General features: G+C 40.5%; 1 protein-coding gene across 1 annotated transcript in view; it reads right to left on the bottom strand.

The window, feature by feature from the left end:
* The window catches only part of LOC119720217 (fibrocystin-L-like), a 77,956-nt gene that overhangs the window by 41,901 nt on the left and 15,814 nt on the right, over positions 1–20,241 (bottom strand). Inside the window, exons 15-30 of the mRNA XM_038189819.1 lie at positions 19,701–19,867; positions 18,664–18,960; positions 17,438–17,589; positions 16,542–16,664; positions 14,956–15,064; positions 13,283–13,486; positions 11,852–11,917; positions 10,791–10,930; positions 9,665–9,803; positions 8,531–8,717; positions 6,933–7,171; positions 5,743–5,928; positions 4,271–4,447; positions 3,061–3,217; positions 1,022–2,109; positions 203–454 (exon numbers count right to left, since the gene is read on the bottom strand). Coding sequence (XP_038045747.1) covers positions 203–454; positions 1,022–2,109; positions 3,061–3,217; positions 4,271–4,447; positions 5,743–5,928; positions 6,933–7,171; positions 8,531–8,717; positions 9,665–9,803; positions 10,791–10,930; positions 11,852–11,917; positions 13,283–13,486; positions 14,956–15,064; positions 16,542–16,664; positions 17,438–17,589; positions 18,664–18,960; positions 19,701–19,867 — 3,683 coding nt within the window. The remainder of the gene's footprint in view (positions 1–202; positions 455–1,021; positions 2,110–3,060; positions 3,218–4,270; positions 4,448–5,742; positions 5,929–6,932; positions 7,172–8,530; positions 8,718–9,664; positions 9,804–10,790; positions 10,931–11,851; positions 11,918–13,282; positions 13,487–14,955; positions 15,065–16,541; positions 16,665–17,437; positions 17,590–18,663; positions 18,961–19,700; positions 19,868–20,241) is intronic.

Genomic DNA, 20,241 nt, shown 5'->3' with positions numbered 1-20,241 from the left:
TGTATTTAAGCAAGGTAGTGTATATGAAGCAAACAGTCATTTAGAACTGGACCATGACCGTTCTAGACCAATGAAATTACAGGGTTGCACAATCTATAAAAGCAAAAGGAAAATAACTGAGGAGGTCTCACTTGCCAAGAAATGATAGCCAGAGGTATTAGTTGAGGAATAAGAGAAGGATGTTGGCATGATGTGAACTCACCCTCATTTGGATCAACCGAGTCCACTTTCAGTTCAAACTCAAACTGGGTATCGCCAGCTGCCAATCCCTTGCCCTGTACGTGCAGCACAACGGGGTACGTGCCAGCTGAGTGTTGGCCCAATGTGCAAACGATGGAATTACCGTCAGGCACTGAGTCGATACTGCAGCTGGTGCCGTCCAGTGTAACACTGACTTCGGAGACGCTTGTACCGAATCCGGAACCGCCGAGCGTGATCTGACTGCCACTTGAACCTGGTATAGAGTTGAAAGTCTTGTCATTTTGAGAAAAAGGGATTAGGCTAATTTCTTTGATCTCGTAACTGCATTCTGTTTCTAACACACATAAAATGTTAGCCAACATTTCAGAGCATTTAACAACCATGGAGCAATTGCATTTAACCAAGCCTCACTATAAACCCTTGCATTTCCTTGCATTTTGTGTCTACGTGTACTCCTTAAGGCCTTTATCACAAAAACGTGACACACAGACATCAGACAGACAGCCAGACCGACAGACAGACAGACAGACATTAGACAGACAGACAGACAGCATAGGATCTTTAAATATAGGATGTTATTCTGAATGCGTACAAATGCATACAGCCATAATGTGTTCATCAGTGTCTCTCCAACACTGTCACTCTAGCTTTATAACTGAGTGAGGAGTTCCATTACTTGTGACCATAGGCCAGATAAAATATCTCAGTTAACAACTTTTTACCTTCTTCATGTGTCAAAAAAATGATAAAACTTACAAATGTGGACTAACCAAATCATTAAATGCTTCATTCTCTGTTAAGTGAAATAGTAAGAACTGACCTTTGGGTGGGGTCACTGTTGTGACTGTTGGTGTAGAAGCGGATGAATATTCATAATCCCGGGCTGGATAGTCTCCGCCGTTAGAGGTCACCACCAGATCGACTGTACCGGCATCATGCGATGGTGTCTTACACTTGACCTCACTGAGGCTTACGCTCTGAATATTGCACACCTGTCCGTCAATTTTAACGACCGTGTCCCCATTGACAAAGCCGTTTCCTGAAATTGTTACAACTTGTCCACCTGCCGTGCTTCCGGCAGACGGCAGGACATTGTCAATGATTCTGGAACTTGTCACGGTGTTGTCCACGTTGAAATTGGCATTGCCACTCCCTGCAATGTTCACTACCATCTCTTGAGCTCCAGCTGGGACGTAGCCGACGTCACATTGGATCGTTGTCTCGGTGGTACTACTGATGGCACACTCCACACCGCCAATAGTGACGTTAACAGAGGATAGGTCGCTGTCGAACTGGGAACCGGTGATGGTGACTGGGGTACTTCCTCCAGAGAGAGTTTTTGGGGAAAAGCTGTCCACCTGTGGGGTCTGACTGCTCGCAAAGTCGAAACTGCAGTCGCTGTTACAGACGGCCTGCTCCGAATTGATCTCAAGCGTCACATCTGATGATCCCGCAGCTCTGCGATCTCTTCGCGCGCCGGTGCTGCTGGTGACGCACACTATCTCTGTATACGTCACAGACTGGACCACGCATCCTCGGTCGCCGATGCGTACCGACACAGCGTTAGTCGAGTCTGCCGCGAAGCCGCTCCCGGTAATGATGACCTTTGTGCCCCCACTGAGTGACCCCGCGTGCTGCGACAAATCATCAATGCGCGGCTTGAGTGTGAATCCCTGCTCGGCCGTCGACCCGATCTGATTCAGAGCCTGCCCACGATTCTTGACGACGACTGATACCAAGCGCGGCTCCCCGACTGACATGCTACCCGCTGGATCTATCAGACATGTGAGTTCGGTATCTGTACTGGACTGCACGTCGCAGGAGAAATCGCCAACAAAAATCTCATTCTCACATTTCACTGTGCTGAATCCAGTCCCTTGAATTGTAACATTTGCGCTGGAATCACCTCTGTTAAAAAAAAAAGAAAAAAAAGAAAATCTTGATTCATCATGCATTTCATATTGGTAGTCTCCCTACAACTCTCCACTTTATGCAGAAATGGCAATTCAAAACTACAAAACCAAGTATCTGTGTTTTCAGATTTATTTTACTGTATTACTGTAAACTCTACTTTCTGCACAAGTTTCAAAAGGCCAAAAAAAAAAGTCTCCGGTGCGTTGCCGTAGCCATGCGCATCGGCAAAATGAAAAAGTTTTTTTTTCAATAAAAGATGATGTCTCAAAACCGCCAAACTCACTGGTTTGACTGGAATCCTGCTGCTGCACAATTTTAACGTGTTTTTAGATGGGGTTATGATCGAGAATAAGCTTTATGTGGCCTCTCTGGACTGCCATATTATTTGCAATAAGTTTAGTTGGGCACCATTTGCAGTCATCAGCCGACATTTGAAGAAAAACAACATTTGAAGAAAAACAACGGTAAAAAAAAAAGCCGCGTCGCCGCACCACTTTTTGGGCAAGCTCCATACCAGAAACCGGACACTCTTTTTTTTGGGCCTAAGCTGGTCAGCATTTTCAGAAAATAAGTTACAAGTTAAGTTGAATGTTATAGTTGAATGTCATGCGTAGAAATACATAAAAATATAATCACATAAATCATCAGATTTATTAGAGCATGTGTGGGGTGACCCCCCCCCCAAAAAAAAATTGTGCAAGCAATTGTGCAATTTCTCAAGAAGTATCCAACATGAGCATTTCATGTTGATGGAGTATATTATTTGGAGTGTATTGTTTGTATAATCACAGCAAAAATTTGACGAAAATCCATGCATGCAAATTAGAGATACAACAGATTATAAATGGCAATGTGTTTTTCACTTGTTCCAATGTAATTCACACAGTTAATGGAAAGACCCATTGCAGAGTGCCGCTTGAGCGATTTCCAATGCAATGTGCTTACTGGTTTGGAGTGACTTTGGTGATAACTGGGGTGCTGCAGATCCAGTAAGCAAAGTAGAAGCTGTTGGCATCGTCACCAGCAGACATAGGAGTGTCGCATTCTGAAATCGTAGTGTCGCCGCCAGGGCAGGCATCTGGACTCACTGGAGCAGTCACGCCTTTCAAGTTGTCAATAAAAAAATATTAAACACGGCAATCTAATGAAGTAAATGCTATTATGTTGGCCAGTAAGTTACCGTCATGTTAGCATTCTCCGCAGCGGAATTTTTTTTTTTCATTCCAATATTAAAGGCTGAAAATCCACCATGTTTTTTTCCGTTAGTGTCCCCATGAGTTTTAAAACTTTCAATGTAGTTTTCTATAAATATTGTGTCCTTCAACGAATAAATTGGTTGTTTAGCATTCAGAAACAATGATTCCTTTAAAAAAGAGCTTTGTATGTTGCTCTTGTTTCACGTTCAAGCAGAATTTAGACTAGGCCCAAGTCAAAAATTGTGCTTGTGTACACACACTGAAGTAGTTGTGGGGGGGGGGGACCTGGTGGGACCGGGCCCCCCTTGGCGAGCAATTGGCCCCCAACGGCAAAAGCCAAACATGTGTATTTTGAATTTTTAAGGTAGTGGGCCCCCTAGTTGGTACTTTGGCCCCCCTGACGCTCAGGGCTGGCGACGGCCTGTGTACATGTAAGCGAATTTAATATGGCACACGTTGCACTTCGGACAGGACATTAATGATGGAATTCAGGACTGAGTTGTGATGGCAGTGTGTGTTGTGGATATCAACAAGTCTGACTTGAGTCAAGTCTAAGCAGACTTGAATTGAAACAATTTGTAACTTAGCGTGGACCGATTGTTTTATTCAATGTCTCATTGGAAAGTTCATAACTTTTGTAATACTAACAAACGGTCAATTCAAATTGTAATTGTTTTGTTCAATGTCTCATTGGAAAGTTCATAACTTTTGTAATGCTAACAAACAGTCAATTAATTTGTAATTTTGTTCAGGGTGCCACACCCAAAAGCACGGGGGGCCCTCCCTAGCTTTAAATGTTTAAAGAAACATGCACACATGGATTTTAAGAATTCACATGGACACGTAACCGGTAATGCACAATGCTAAACACACTTCAATTCAAAATATCCATTTCAGGTCGCGCAAAGGGAATTACGGGTGATTTTTGGGGTTATTTGGTGACACGAAACATTTCGTACCTGATCCAGTGTTATGCTGTGCTTTGTATCCAGACACTTCAACAGTTAGTTTATGCGAGGTCGATGTCGGCTCTTTCACTATGATGGTTCCCTTCATGTACAGCTGGCTGTTTGCAGATACTTCTCCACTCGAGTAGTAGTAGGTGCCGGGAGTAGAGAACCGATAAGCGAACGTACCTGTTGGAATGACATGCTTTCAATACTAAGGAGCAGGGTTGTAGTCAAGTTGGATAGAATGTAATATCCTGACTTCACTCTGGTGGTGTGCGTACACATTTCAGAAATTTTTATGATTTTGAGAATCATTTAGGTTAGATGGTTAAAGAAAGGTGATCAGGATAATGCATGGTATGGGTTGCAACCCTGTTCAGCCAGTGACTAATTTTATGATACTAGTAAAATGGGGCCACAAATACTCCATTTGTTTCAAATTGCATTAGAATGAAAGAGAAAGCATTGTAGATTTCAACATTTTCTGGACGCGGGCAGGCCCCCTGACCCCCCTAGCCCCCAACCCCTTCATATCAATCCCCCCACCGTTTCCTGGAAGCTAGACTCGCCCCTGAAGCACAAGTCAAATCAGTGACAAATGAATGCATTGGATACGTTTCATTTGAAGAGCAATGACTTGACTAGAGATTGAAGGACCCGTTATTGACTTGTGATTGACTTGTGAGGGCTTTTGCGGACTATAGTGAGGACTTGTGAGGACTCAAGTGAGGACTAGTGAGAACTTGTGACGACTTGTGAGGAGTTGTGAGGACTAATGAGGAAAAGTGAGGACTTGTGAGAACTTTCGAAGACTTGTGAGGATTAGTGAGGAAAAGTGAGAAGTGAGGCCCTGTGAGGATTATTAAAGACCAGTGGGGACTTGTGAGGACTTGTGAGACCTCAATCCCTACTCGATTACAACTCTGCTAAGGTGCAAACTGATTTTTTACATGCCAAAAGGACCCTTTGAATAAATAGCATGGTTTGATTTCTTGATTCCACAGATATGAAAGAAAAAACACAGATGTGGCCTACATCTTACAATCCAACCCAAAGTTTCATTTCAATGGCTTCTATTTTCTTGTTCAATACTTTTTTCGGTGCAATAAACAAATCCATTGATAAACCAATGATATCCAGCAGTGGTGGATACACGCATTTCCATGGGGTTTAACGTAGCTGGGGTGTTAAGTCAAGTTTTTTTCGCGAGGTAGCTGGGGGGGGGGGGGGGGGAAGCAGAGGATAAAACATTGAATGAATAAAAAGACCACAGGCCAGAGGCAATAAATCCAGATTTGCAATATTGAAGGATGATGTTTTTCAGGGAACCTTAACAGAAATTGAGATTCTTTCATTATGTAAATAATCAATAATATATTGGTCAGTCGGGGAGGAGGGGGCGGAAAGGGGCAGCTATTCACTCCAACCACCCCCTCGTCCAGTAAAAATGTACCGTATTACCACCGAGAATTGAAATGTACCTTCAGGAGTTGTAGTGCCACTGTAGAATCCCTTCCCATCGTATGACACGGAGTCGCCGTCAGCTGTCTGGTGGACAGAGTAGCCAACCCCAGTCACAAAGCCCGGGGTGGCCCACTGCCAAACCACCACATCACCGGCTGTGATTGTCAGTATCTGGGGATTCCATTTGTAGCCCAAGCCGTATGCTGTTTGGCAAGAAAAAACAATGTGATTTGAGGATTTTCCACGGTTGAGAGAACAATGTCTTTTCATGTCTTTCTTTTTTGGGGGATGATGTACGTTAAACCAACAAAGTGCGTAGCCATTTTGTGAGTAGTATGGTATTGGGAGTAGTGTCACATGTTCACGTTCATGTACACACCTAGGGCCTACTCTTACCAACTTTGCAAGGTAAATAAAGTTCGGCAATATGTCTAAAGGCCTTTTCACACTGTCCAAAATCTCCGGGTTGGAACTGGTTTCCGGTTCCCGTAAAGAACAGTGTGAACGTTGCGTCTCTCCGATCCGTGTCGAAAACAACTCTGGCTGAACCGGGTTGGATCCGGATTGGTTTCAACACGGTTCGAAACGGAGATAGTGTGAAAAGGCCTTAAAAGTGGAGTTTGGAGCAAATTTAAAGGGATCCTGCACAAGTGCTATGGGCAATGTGGTGTATTTGGCCAGCGAGACCAGCCGCCTGTGAGTTTGTTTGTGCCTTTATGTAGCGTGTGCAAAGCAGCAGCTGCAGAAATTATAGTCTTAATTTCTTCAACAAAAAAGAAATTTGTCCTGATTCATGGACCACCTTTACTGCCCATTTTCAATATTACTCGGAGGTTTTTAAACAGTGGTTTAAAACCACCCATGTGACAAGCTCTGGACCAATAGGAATGTAAACTGTCTCAGGTATTTAGGAGCCATTAGTTAACCAATACTGCTTGGTTAACCTTGCTGACTGTCAGTGTTTTAGTCGAGTCCATCACAAGTCCTAACAAGTCCGTCCAAAGTCATCCAGTCTTGTGACAAGTCAAGTGACAAGCTTCTCAAATATGCCATGACAAAGACATTATTGGTCATTCCCAATGACCAATACCAGGACTTGTCACAGGATTGTGACTTACATATGACTGGATTTGTGATGGCCTTGACTACAACACAGCTCACTACTTGTGCTGTAGCTCGATGCACATACAATGTATTACAAACTTACAATCGTGCTTCCCGTTGTTGTCCACTCTGTACGTCTTCTCTGAGCTCGCGGAGGTGCAGAGAATAGAGTCGTCGCTGACAGTCTTAATCTCGCATTCCAAATCGCCGAGAATGACGGCGACGTCGCTGGCGTTGGTGCCAAAACCCGAACCCGTGATGGTTACCTCTGTTGCTCCTTGCAGGGAGCCATGGTCTGGGAACAAACCGGCCACCTCCAACTCATACTGGAAAGTTATCCCGCTGTTTAAGGAACCAGACTAACGAGAGTAAAGGCCGGTTCACATTCATCGCGAAAGAGAAATTGAATGCAAATTTGTGTCTGTGGCAAGTTTTCGCGCTACACATTCGCAAAAGCTCAACACATTTCAACTCCAGGGATGTTTCACAGCACATGTTTTGTGATGTCCAATTTGCTTCATCTTTACTTCACGCAAAGAATGAACCGGACTAAAGAAGGAACATTGCAAATTGAATACAGCAAAACAAGAAAGAATAACAGTTGATTATTATGAAGGTGTGTTATTTAGTCTTTCACAAAGACTTTACAAGTAGTGGAAATTTGAAAATGCACATGATTCTCAAAATTGCTCAGATAAAATACTCAGGTTGAACGATCATATCAAAAAGTTGCATTATGAATTTCAAAAACTGATAAAAGCAACTGCACATCATTTTGAATGTTCCTTCTTTTGAAGCTAGGCATTGTTATATTTTGACATAACATGGACACGATGAGATTTAAAAAGCCTGTTATCTATTGTCACTACGGGCTTTTCAGTTATAGCCATTCGGCCAATTTGGCCAATCATCAAGGGCCAAATACAAAGAAGTTGAACTTCCAATCTGTTTTAGAAACTCTACACTTTTGGTACTGTACGCTTGCTCTTCCAGTGGTGTTTTGGGGTTTTTTTTGCATTTCAAACCAAAAAATAGATTTTGTTCTTAAATTTTCTGGCAATACAAAAGTTATTTACTTTTTAAAGAAACATGGAACAAAACAATTTGCCCATGTTTTGTATTGAAATAATTACTTTACAACTTTCAAATTATTTGCTAAACAATTCAAGCATCATCTCTTTGTGCATTTTGGGTCCAAGAGCAAACAGAAATAAAAACATATTTTCAGAGGGACGACAACATACTTTTTATCCGTTTAAACAAAACACGCAAACTGAAAACATGTCCAGAAAAAATACTGAATGGTGAAGAGCACGGGTACAGCAACTTTGAATTTTCAAATCAATATTAAGTTTCGCTCTTCACCGATGTGTAAACATTGTATACTCAGTGTGTTACCTCCCGAGTGAAAGTTGGAAAAAATCACTTGGGTGGGACTCGAACCCAAGACCTCCTGCTTTCTAGTGCAGATGTCTTACCACTCGACCACTGAGCTTGCAGGATCGATTGACTGGTTCAAATCTGATGTACATAGCATTGGGTACCCCTACGCAAAATTTCATCTAAAGAATAATTTAAAGTTTCAGTTATTTAATTAAAAAATGTGAGATTCAAAATGCTCTCTGTTGGTGGCTGCTACAGGTTTTTCTGTTCTGGTCCAAAAATTATCAGTTTTTTATGAAACACTTCCCGACATCTTACTTTGTATTGGCAAACCCCTGGTTATTCACAGTGAGCTCAACGCTGAAAGTGCCAGGGCCGTGCTCGGATAATGTGCACTTGATTTCCGTCGCACTTTGACTTGTTACGTCACAGTTTTCTCCACCGATTGAGACCGTTGCTCCAGAAGCACCAAACCCAGTGCCTGTAATAGTCAGCTCACCACCGCCTGGGGGCAAAATACAAATGATGGATTAGAAATTGCCCGTAGAGGAATTTCAAATTAGCATTGAAACCAAGGCTCTGAGTGCTAAGCCACTGTATAAATTGAGGACCTTTTTTTTAATCCTCGCAACAAAAAACAGCACTGAGGCCTTCGGTTCCAGTGCAAATTTGAAATTTCATCTATAGGTTCCTCAGTTTCTACAGGTTTTCTTGATATGCTACATTTAAGGGCAAGTTCGAGCAAGGACCAGTGGTTAACTAGTGGTTGGTTCGTGATGTACCTAGCACATGCGCACTGAAGTTGAAGTGCAAACGACTCTAGTCGAACTATTTTCATGTCAACGACAGTCAGAAAATGGCTGTCGCACAATTATTCAACACTTGTTGTTTCTCTTTATTTACACAATAGTAGTAATTGTGTATAGTTAAGGACATCTTACGTAATCCCAATAATATTGTACAATGGTGACAAAAGTGACATAATCGTAAACTAACATGGAAAAACTGTGCAATGAAAATGAAATTTAGCGCTCACAATTTCGTTTTCCACCATTTTTGTTGACAATTGGTCCCCTCTGCACTGTGCTATGGAAATTGCTATTGATAACCAGCTATAAATCGTTGCGCCACCAGCTGCAGTAGACTGGTTCCAAATAGTCGACTAGCGTAGTCAACAATCGTCGACTAGCTTTGTCAACAATCGTCCACCAGACAGAGTTCCGGCTAGCTTTAGTCGAACTTCGGTTAACCATTGGTCAACAATAGTTCTTGCGCAAACTTGCCCCAAGTTAAAAATGGTTGTTTTGTAATTAAAAAACGACTATTCCTTACGAGGCTTCCATAAATCATTTCAGTTTAAAGACAAAAATTACAGACATTGTTCAGATTTGTAACTAACTTTTCGTGAAAGTTATATAGTTGATAACTGTAATACTGGGAAAAGAACTTTACCTTCTACAGGAGATTTCTTGGGTTCTATGTCAGTAATTATTGGTGTGTTTGCTGGGTTGAAAGTGAAAGCATTTGATAGAGCCTTGGATTGTCCATTCACAGTCACAGTCACGTCTGCAGGTGTAGAAGAGGCTGGTGCCTAGAAAACAAATTAAAATCAAGCAAAGAAAACAATTCATGATTACATGAGATGGGGCAGGCTGCGAAATTTCCTTTCCCAAACGAGATCAGACAATATCAAAAGAGGGCGCTCTCTCTGTTATGCATATTCATGATGTCCAGCTGGGAAATTGAGAGAATAAGTTATATACATGTAACAAGGAATAATAGTGTTTAAATCACCGACGATTGGCAGCTGATTCGTGGATTGGTTGGAAGAAGTCCTGACTTCTAATCAGGTGATCCGAGTTCGAATCTCAGTGAGTGGTTTTTTCATTTCTTCTTATTTTACCTTTTTAAATAAGTAAAGTGATGAAGGAACATTTCTCACAAGGCGTAAAGCCTATCTTGGGTTTGTGTTGTGGAGAACAAGGCATTAGATATGCATGTAATGGATCAATCCGAAGATGGAAAGCGGTTGTCGTTTGGGAAAAAAAAAGATTCGCGGGCAGGCTAGGGCTAGAAAATAGCATTATCAATGGTCTGATATCAATGACAATGTATCCAAATATTGACTGCTTTGTGTTGTGTAGTAAAACTAGCCTTCCAAGTTTCAACTAGTTTCGTATTGAAATAGAACTTTTAATTGTATTTTGATTAAATTAATCAGTTATCTCTTAAAATCAAGCAAAATCTGTGGGAGTCAAATACCGACTGCTTTAATTCATGGTATAGTAAAACAAGATTCCCTCGGTGATCCATGGAGCATTCTATTATCCCTTGGCTTTGTCTACGGAAAAATAGAATGCTTCATGGATCACCTCTGGTAGCAAGTTTTACTACACCACTTGAAGCAGTCAATATTTGTATAACATGCTTTTCGCCAAATGACAGAAACAATCTGTTGGTGAGGAGTTACGTTAACATTTCATTTATGAGAGGGTAATGTTTCATAGAAATTTAAAAAAGTATATCAAACTATCACTGCAGAAAAAGCATTCTTTTTTGATACTTTAGCTGTTCTTACCTCCGTATTCAATGCAATGACACACTGTATTTCACTGTAAATCACAGACTCGATGTTGCATGTCTGATCTCCGACAGAAACAGTGACATTATCTTTTTCCTTGCCGAAACCACTACCTGTAATTGTAACTGATGTTCCGCCTTGAAAAAAAGGGGAAAAAAACCACAAATTTAAATAATTTCTACTTGTCAAAATATCTTACTGAAATGTTCTCACTGTTACACAGAAATCCATAAGTAATGTCAACAAACAATATAAAGAAACCATGGTAACATTTAGCTTGTTTTTAACCCTCCCATGCAAACATACATTCTGTGCCAAGTTGTCCTTTCGGTCAAATCAATTTAAGTGACTGTTTTCAACAATTAAGAGCGCCCAGCCTACACAAAGCAGGATTGACTGGCCGTGACTGTTTATACAGCTATGCGTTGACTGTAGGTGAGTGATAAGCGAACTGTGGCTACCACTTGCCTGTTTTTGTCTGTTGACTAAATTTTACGAGTCACATTGCTTGCTTGAAATATGATCCAACTGTTGGTACTTAGCTTGTGTAAAAAGGTATGGCCGAGGAAGAGGATTGTTTTTTTTGGACTGTTTGTGACTGTTCAGATAGCAGGAGGGTTAAATTAATAAATTGCTATACAATGTGAGCAAAACAAAATAATTCAAATAGAACACATTCCAACATAACCTAAAATTGAATTTAAAAAAAATGGATTATTCTTCAAACCGTGCCAAAGAAATCAATGTATTTTATATAACTATTTTTAACATTTGCTAAAATTGTATTTAGCACGATTAATACAATCACAAGTGGACTACATGTATAACGAATACATCTCCAAAAATGTGAGAAATTGATAACAATTGTTCAAAGACAAGTTTGTAAAAACATTTCCCCACAAGAAACAAAACACTATTATAAAAATTGTTTTAAAGATGGCTTTCGTTTGGAAGCACACAGAAACTATTAGAAGCTGATGAATCGACCAATGAAAGAATGACACAGACTTATTAATATGTATGAGGGATAGTACCAGCCAATTAAAACAATGACTTACCAGCAAGGCTTCCGGAGCTTGGATTGATGCCAGTAACATCAAGTTCAAACTGGAATGACAGGGGCCCTAAAAACATGGCAGAAATATTTAACAATTAATGTAAGCGGCTTTGAGCTTATGAAGGAATACTCAAAAACATTTTAAAGGTAATATAAAACATTTGTTTTTGCTGTGATTTTCAGAAATGGGTGGATTTGGGAGTTTGTATTTCGGAGCAAATACTGTTACAAAGTCCTGTTTAAAGTTTGGTGTTCGTAGATGCTGGAAAAACCAACAAAAAAAGATGTTCTTGAAGTCTGGTTCCCTGACACTTCTTCAGACGAAACAGAGCAATTTATAGATGTTGGGAATAGTCAGGACAGGCAACCTGCCTTGCTGGCTTGCACCCATTCACGGATGTGTAACCGATTGCAAACACAATGTGGGCCAAACTAAGTTAGGTAAAGTGCAGGCAGTATCTAAAAAACAGTCTGTTTTTTTCCTAACATTGGTTGGATGGCTATTGTTGGAAATTGATCCAAAAAAAATCAACTTTTCTTGAAAAGAACAGCACACCATGTGCTGTGATTTCACAGGATGCTTGAGACTACTATTCTTTTTTAAAGTCAAGTAAGGTATTTCATAATAATTCGCTAGTTTTTTGGGGGGAATGTTGTATATTAACTTTAAGTAAAAATGTTTCCACATGATATCAAAACTGATTACATTCTTCGGTTAGCACTGACTTTACAAATGAAACTTTACTAATGTCTCGACGCGAGTCACTTCCTTAAAGATATAGTCCATCATTTGTAATTTGTGCATTTTGTTCGTTTGAAGCAACAAAAGTGTTCAAACTCTAATGAAGGATACTGAACAACTAACCTGATGAAGTTTCAGCTAAGCTTCAGCTGTGTATTCTGAGAAAAAGAGTATTCTAGGATCTCAACTTCAAATCAAAAGTTACTGAATCATGTTTTGAATTGTTTTGAATTGCAGCTATACGCGACGTCGCGCACTGATCCGACAAATTATAGCAACCGTGCGCGCGTGTGTGCGTCGTGCCAATGCTTGCGCGCGCTTTCGCCGAATAACAAAACGGACTACTAATTTAAATTTTCCTACGGTGCGTTATAAGACGCACCGTTGGAAAGGCCTTCTTTTGTTGATTACTTCAAAATGACAGCTTCCCAGAAAGTATAATTTCACAGGGAGTTTAGTTCCTTTACTATCTTTCAACCAAGTTTGTTTTTCAACAATAATTACGCCAGTTACTTTTCGGATGGCTGCAAAATGATGGACTATAGCTTTAAAATGAATCGACTCGACTCGAGTCACAAAATTCAGTGGCTCATTACAAATCCGAACTACCATGACAAAGATTCATTCAAGTATGAAGACTAAAGTGAGATCGCAAAAAATCCAATGTTTTCTCTTTTTTTCTGCACTCACCATTTGGATAGCTAGCCAGCCCTTCTCCTGTGACCTCCAATCTGACCTCGTGGGTTCCAGCGGCTGCCTGGCCCACACTGCAGGATATTGACGTGTCACTAGCGGATGTGACATCACAGCCGACTCCACCGATGGTCACAACGTTCAGCTCTTGCGTGGTGCTGAACCCAGAACCAGTCAAAATCAGAGCGGTGCCATCAGTACCTTGGAAGGGTAAAACACAGAGCATCACTCACACGATAGATCCTTCGCACTGAAGGTAGGGTAGATCAATTGTCATCGCTGCATTTTTTTGGTTGAAGCAACAAAAATGCTCACAATCTAACGACGGGTGCTGAACAACTGACCTGATGAAGGTAATAGCTCTGTGAATGCTGTATATTTTGAGAAAACAGCATTCAAGGATTTCGGTTGCAATTCTTGTTCTCATACAGCCGATTGCAGCGAAGCGATGTCACGCACTGAACTGATGAATAATAGCAACCGCATGCGTGTGCATCGTGTCAATGCTAGCATGCACCCATTCGTAGATTGATTAAGGGATAGAACTTGGTCAGTGTCCAAAAATGTTGTTGAGATCAATTGACAATTGTGCAGTGATGCTTGACTGAAATTAAATGAAACTCATAGGGGTGGAGGCCAAGGCTTAGGAGTATCTACACAACCAACAAATTTCAAAATTGACCTCACGGTTTTGTAGTTATCTTAAAAACAGTCAGACGGAAATTTTTTTGGGACATACTGTAGTTGACTGTTGGGACCAGCATTCTTCATTCAACAGCATTGAGCAATTTGGGTATGAACTACAGTTAACATTAGTTCGACTATTAACTTCGATCGAACCATGGATGATTGGACTAGTCAACTATTTAGAACCCGACCACAGGGCACGGTTCCACCCCTGGTTACAATAGCTGCAGGCATCATAAAGCACAACTTGGAGCCACGATCAAGAGGTTTCGTGATGACGTTTTGACTATCATTCGACCGGAGGCATTCAGTCATTGTTATTAGTGTGCAGGTGTAAGTTACGTCACGAACCAACCACTAGTCGACCAAAGGCCCTCGGCTGAAATTGCTCAATGCTGATAATCAATAACTGTGCACATTACATTGAACGGCAGCCAGCCAGTTATGGTGAAATTTGAAAATCGTTTGATTTGATATATGTTTTCACTTTAATATTCAGAGTCAAATATGCAGTGGCGTAAATCTGTGCCGGTGAGTGGGGGGGGGGGGGGGGGGGAAGGGGGATAACCAAAATCAAAAAATTGCCCAGCCGTTCGAAAAAAAGGGGGGGGGGGGCTGGACACATTACACTAGGGGAGCTCTTCAGGATATAGAAGTATATCAAAATGTCTGCTCGCGCTTACATCAAAACGGCGCATTTTAAAAGTTTTTGTTCTTTGTTTCTCCACTTTTCAGTGCTATTGAATACAGTTTGGTTGTTGGGATGCTTGAAAATTACCTCGAAATCCGCATTTTTTTTCTCATCACAAAAAAAGGGGGGGGGGGGATGATTCAATAGCCCATCCCTCCTTGGTCAACAAAAAGTGGGGGCTATATACCCCCATCCCCCTGGGATTTACGCTCCTGTTCAGAGTCCAAAGACAACATTGGTCATGAATCAACCAATGGTCAACTAATGTTCCTCATTCTAAGTTGCTGCTTACCTGATGCCGGTGAGGAGGTTTGGACCGTTGGTGTGGAGGCTTCGCTGAACTCAAATGTGCACTGTCCGCCGGAACAGCTGGAAGGGATTGTGTTGACAATAACCTCTACCTGTTGGTGAACAAATTAAAGGGAATATACATCATTTGCTTTTGCTGTAATTTTCAGAAATGGATGGAATTGGGGGGGTTGGAAATATATAGCAAATATAGTTACCCTGACTTTTTTGAGGTTTTGGGTTCGAAAATGCTATAAAAACCAAGAAAAACAATCATTTTCCTGTATAGTCTGGTTCCCTGACTCCATATAAGAAGAAACAGAGCAGTTTACATACATTGCAGAATTGTAAGGTCAGGGAACCAGTCTAGCTGGCTTGTACCCGTTCATAGGTGTGGTGTGTAATCGATTGCAAACAAGTGCGATGGTCAATTGGGGCCAGTATTTGAAAAAAAGCCAGTTTTTTCCAACGCTGGTCGGCCGACCAGCGTTGGAAATTGATACAAAAATACCACTTTTCTTGAAAATGACAGTATACCAAGTGCCATGATTTTACAGGATGCTTTACACTGTCATTCACTAACAGTCCAGCAAGGTATTTCAAAATGATTTGGTAGTTTTATTTTTTTGATGTTTGCAAATGTTATATTTTCCCTTTAACACAGATTGAGTCGATAAGACTGGTTAACTCAAGCAGCCAAGCATTTATAATCCTATGACAATTTACCATTGTAACGGATTACATTTTAAACCTTCAGATTCTGCAACAAATAAGGATGAGTAAAAAAAAAATGAAACCCAAACCCCCAAAATATATTTCATATTTAAAAAAATAGTAGCACCAAAATAATAATGACTGGAAAGTCAATTTCATAAACTACTTTCTGATGAAAAAATTATTGCAATTGCTCAATCTGTTCAAAGAATATCACCATTTAAACGTAGTGACCCTAAAACCTGTTTCGTTAAAAAAAGGCGTTTATTGTGTATTCTGCCTATTTGGAACAACAAAGACAAAGAATACTTGTTTCAACAACTATTAACAACTGTAGAACACAACACTTTTATAAACAACCCTGGTTAGGCAAACAATATGATTTATAAAATCCACTTTTTTTTAAAGACGGGCCTTCAAAAGGACTTTGTTGAATACTTTTAACTTTTAAACTGAGGTTTTATCGCTAGTGCTGTTGAAGACAATTGTGATGACGATTCTTGAAATTGCATTTTTGGATGAAAGAGGTTTTAGAGTGTTATTGAGCAATTTTAAGTATTTTTTTCATCTAAAAGTAGCTTATGAAATTGGCTTTCCAGTCATTATTTTGTTTAGTGCTACATATTTTTTTAAAATATGAGATATAATTTTGGGGGTTTGGGTTCCGCTTTTTTTTACTCACCCGGTATATGCGAAGATGCAACTAGCCTTTGGGGAAAAACTTGGAAAAAAGGCCAAACAAAAATCTGTATCTGAAATCTAGGCTGCGCCGCAGTTAAACATATTGTATGTACAATACACTTTGTGCCCAATTTCCGGACACCACCTCCTGTTTGATTGCCACCATTTGATTGCTTTATTGGCTTTACGACTCACCTGAGGTTTTTCAAAGGGCAGCCTGAGGAACTCGCCAGGGATGGGCCCCATGAGCAGCTGGCCCTCCACGGACCTAAAGCTAGAGATGCTTACATTGTTGCCGCTTAGGCCATCACCGTTCACCTATCAAAACGAAGAAATAAAAGAAGGTCATTCGTGAAGCATTTCAGGCAAACCTCTTTCGATGGAATTCATCTCCTACAATGCCAGAAGCTGGAGGGGGTTAGAGGCAAATGTAAAACCCACCACCTCCCTCAAAAACATATGAGTAGAACTGAAAGTGGTTACTCTCCTTAGAGGTCTACAACTTTGCTCCAAAAATTTCGATTTTCGCAAAAGGCAATTTTCCAGCCAACTTCTGATATACAGCCAAACGCCACAAATACTGATTTGCGAGAGTAATTTCTACAGTATTTGTAAGATATTTCTTGCCAATACTCGGGGTGTTCACTGGTGCGTAAATTGCACAACAATAGGCCGTGCACAACGGCCAATTCAAGACACAGTCCGCCTCCACAGACCTCACTGAGTTTGTGTGTGTACAAAAGACACGAGGGATTAGCATGTTTAGGCGTCACCCGGTTAGCATACTCCATGGCTTAGCGAGGAATTTTGCATTAGCCACATGCGCACATCCCGTATCTAATGATTCGGTGCTTAGAGGGTATAAGCAGAACTTCTTTTGCTAGTGCATGCTGTTAGCACAGAATGTCATCATAAGTGCAAAATGTGAGCGGAGCCATGAAATTGGGCTCTGCAAAATTCAGAAAATCCGAAAAATTCAGAAATGTTTAGTATATCTGTACATACAATTTGGGAGCCAAAAGGGTGATGTTCGTTATAGCCAAATGTTCTTTATAGCAGTGTTCAGTATAGCACTGTTCTACTATACTAACCTGTAAGAGTGGTTGGCTACCACCTTTGGACAGCCATTCCACCCTCCATGTGTAGCCTGCACATGTTCCCTCTCTGGTGACTTTCAGCGTACCTATATCAAAGTTACCCTCCAGCATCTCCTTCAGCTTCTCGGCTGTGGCGTCTGATGAAACTGTTTTTTCAAACATAAAACTCCAAGTGATCTCTCAATTCTTTGCATATAGTGAGCCGCTATTATCAGCTCAAAATGTCACTGCTAGAGATAACGGAGCCTAAATATTGGCCCACAAGTCATTGTTTAATTAAAGTTGCTCTTCCTGTGTCATTTTTTAGTTTCACCCCCAAAAATAGATTTTATTTTAAATTGCTATTTTCTAGCAATACAAGTGTTATTCACTTTTTAATGAGTCACCGAACAAACAAGCAAATTTTGTTCTTGCGACAATACTTTAGGAGTACTTTTGCGTGCATTATGGGTGCAAAAGCAACCCAAAATAAAGATGTATTTTTAGAGGGTTGAAAATGTCAAAAATAGCATAAGGAAGCTGTTTCTGTCTGAATGAAACACACAAATTGAAAGTTAGCTTTTAAGAGAAAAGAAATTGAATATGTAGAGCAACTTTATGGCAATTAAATTTTTACTTTAAGAGTTTATGTCTACGGTCCAATACTAAAAACGTATATATTTTCTATCTGCTCATATACGGTACTGTCCAATCAAAAAACTTTTCTTTTGCTGCATCACTGTCATGATTTTACATAGAAGCCACATAAATATTCATCTTATACTGGTGCCTGTAGCTACTCCTGTTTCACATGTAGAACTTAATTCAAAACTAAGGAAATATTTGACTTGGCGTGACTCTGGAATGCCAGTCTGAAATTGGTCAAGGGCAGAAGCAGAGAGGTTACTGCTGAGGGGCGGAGGGTGTGCTGAGGGGCAGAAGTGAAAAATGGTCTTATTTGAGAAAATTTCGGTCACTACTGAGGAGGAGGGTTGCCCATGGATCTGGCACCATTGATGATGTTGTGTACTCCTGAACGACTTCAGAACTTCTTTAAAAAAAATATGTGACTAATAAGGCTGCAGGGCCAGATCTGCTCCGAGTAAGGATGATATTTGAGAAAATTTCGGTCACTACCGAGAAAGAAGGGGGGGGGGTGCCCCTGGATCCGACACTGTTGATGATGTTGTGTAATCCTGAAGGACTTCAGTACTTCTTTAAACAAATGTGTGATGACTGACCTTTGATTTGTGTCTTAGTGACATTCCAACCAAGATCAAATGTCCCGGTGATCGGCTCCGTCGCTTTGTCTGGGCGGACAACGGAGATGCTGACACCAGATGGCCATGCGCTGCTGGTGTAGACGGCTCTGTCTGTCTCATCGGTGGTTTTGACGGCATCCTTGATGGACAGAAGCGGGTAGCCAAAGCCGCATTTCCCAGACGTGAACGTTATGTCAAAGCTGTAGCCTCGCTTGTTGACGTTCACTTCCGTCACTGTAATACCATTTGGCTGGACGGCTGCTTGTGTTCGTGTATCTAACAAAATAGTCATAACAGTATATTCAAAGGTTTTGCCCTTCACGTCGGTGAAGGGCAAAACCTAATTTGATTAACAGTGCATTGATTTCACAAAATTCTGATACGCACTGTTTTTTTTGTGCAGTATCATAATGCATGCTGCATATTGTGTATTGCTACCTCTAGGCCCAATTTCGGGGTTTTTTTTTGACTTATTAGGCTTTCATCCCTTTCACAGCTAGAGACTGTTAGCAGTAGGCACAGAAACGAGCATGCGGTTATTTCTCTTGGATGATTTTCAGGAAACAAAACTAACTGGCTTGTAACCCTTCACAGGTGTGTAATCAATTGCAAAGAAAATACGGAATAACTAAATATGACCAGCGTTGGAAGTTGATACAAAAATACCACATTACTTAAAAAATGTCAGCACAACAGAAGTCATGATTGTACGGGATGCTTTAGACTGCCATTCCCTAACAGTCCAGTAAAGAATTTTGTGATAATTCGATCATTTTGTCTTTGGATAAATCTTCCCTTTTAAAAGAATTCTTTTTATCAAAAAAGTATTATTAAGACCAACTGAATTGAAATACTACCTAATAATGCTGCCGTCTTACAGAGAGATGAATTAAAGTGGTGGAAGAAGAATTTTACAAGATAGCTTTATAGTCATACACAAATTTGGTGTGTCTTAATAATTAATTTTCTGAATGCAGTATTGATAAACATACAGTAAGGAATTGACTTTAGCTTACATGTTGGTTCGTCATTGCCAATGTACATATTATCTATAAAGAAATCTTGGCCGTCTGCTTCGAACAATCGGATGCGCTCAACCTTCAGTGGGTAGCCTTCCTTGTGACTGTCGTAGAACCAACTTTTGGTTGCAATCTCATTTATGTCGATGCACTCAAACTTCCAGCTACAAGAATTGAGAAAGACAGACATTAAATTACAAGAGTTTATTTTTAAAACACAATATATCCATTTTAAAAAGGTGAAAATTTGCACGGTTATGAAAGTTTAAAGAATAAAAACAATATATGTGTTGTATCTAAAGTAGGGCTGTGCACTGGAACCGAGCACCCGACTGCTGATGTCAGGAACTGGTTCCAGATTATAGGATCAGATACCCATAACCAACCTTGCATTACTTAGTAACTTCTCAGCCAATGAAAAGAAGAGGTTTTGAATAGCATGTATGGGATATTTTCAAAAATGAAACCAGATTACATGGGAAAACAAAGCAGATTCACGTTTATGACGCTTGCGAAAATGCAATTATACCGTAAAGCT

Source organism: Patiria miniata, unplaced genomic scaffold (assembly GCF_015706575.1).
Source record: "Patiria miniata isolate m_02_andy unplaced genomic scaffold, ASM1570657v1 HiC_scaffold_9, whole genome shotgun sequence".
Classification (NCBI taxonomy): domain Eukaryota; kingdom Metazoa; phylum Echinodermata; class Asteroidea; order Valvatida; family Asterinidae; genus Patiria; species Patiria miniata.
Note: the sequence above shows the minus strand (reverse complement) of the source record. Positions and strands in the feature narration are given on the sequence as shown.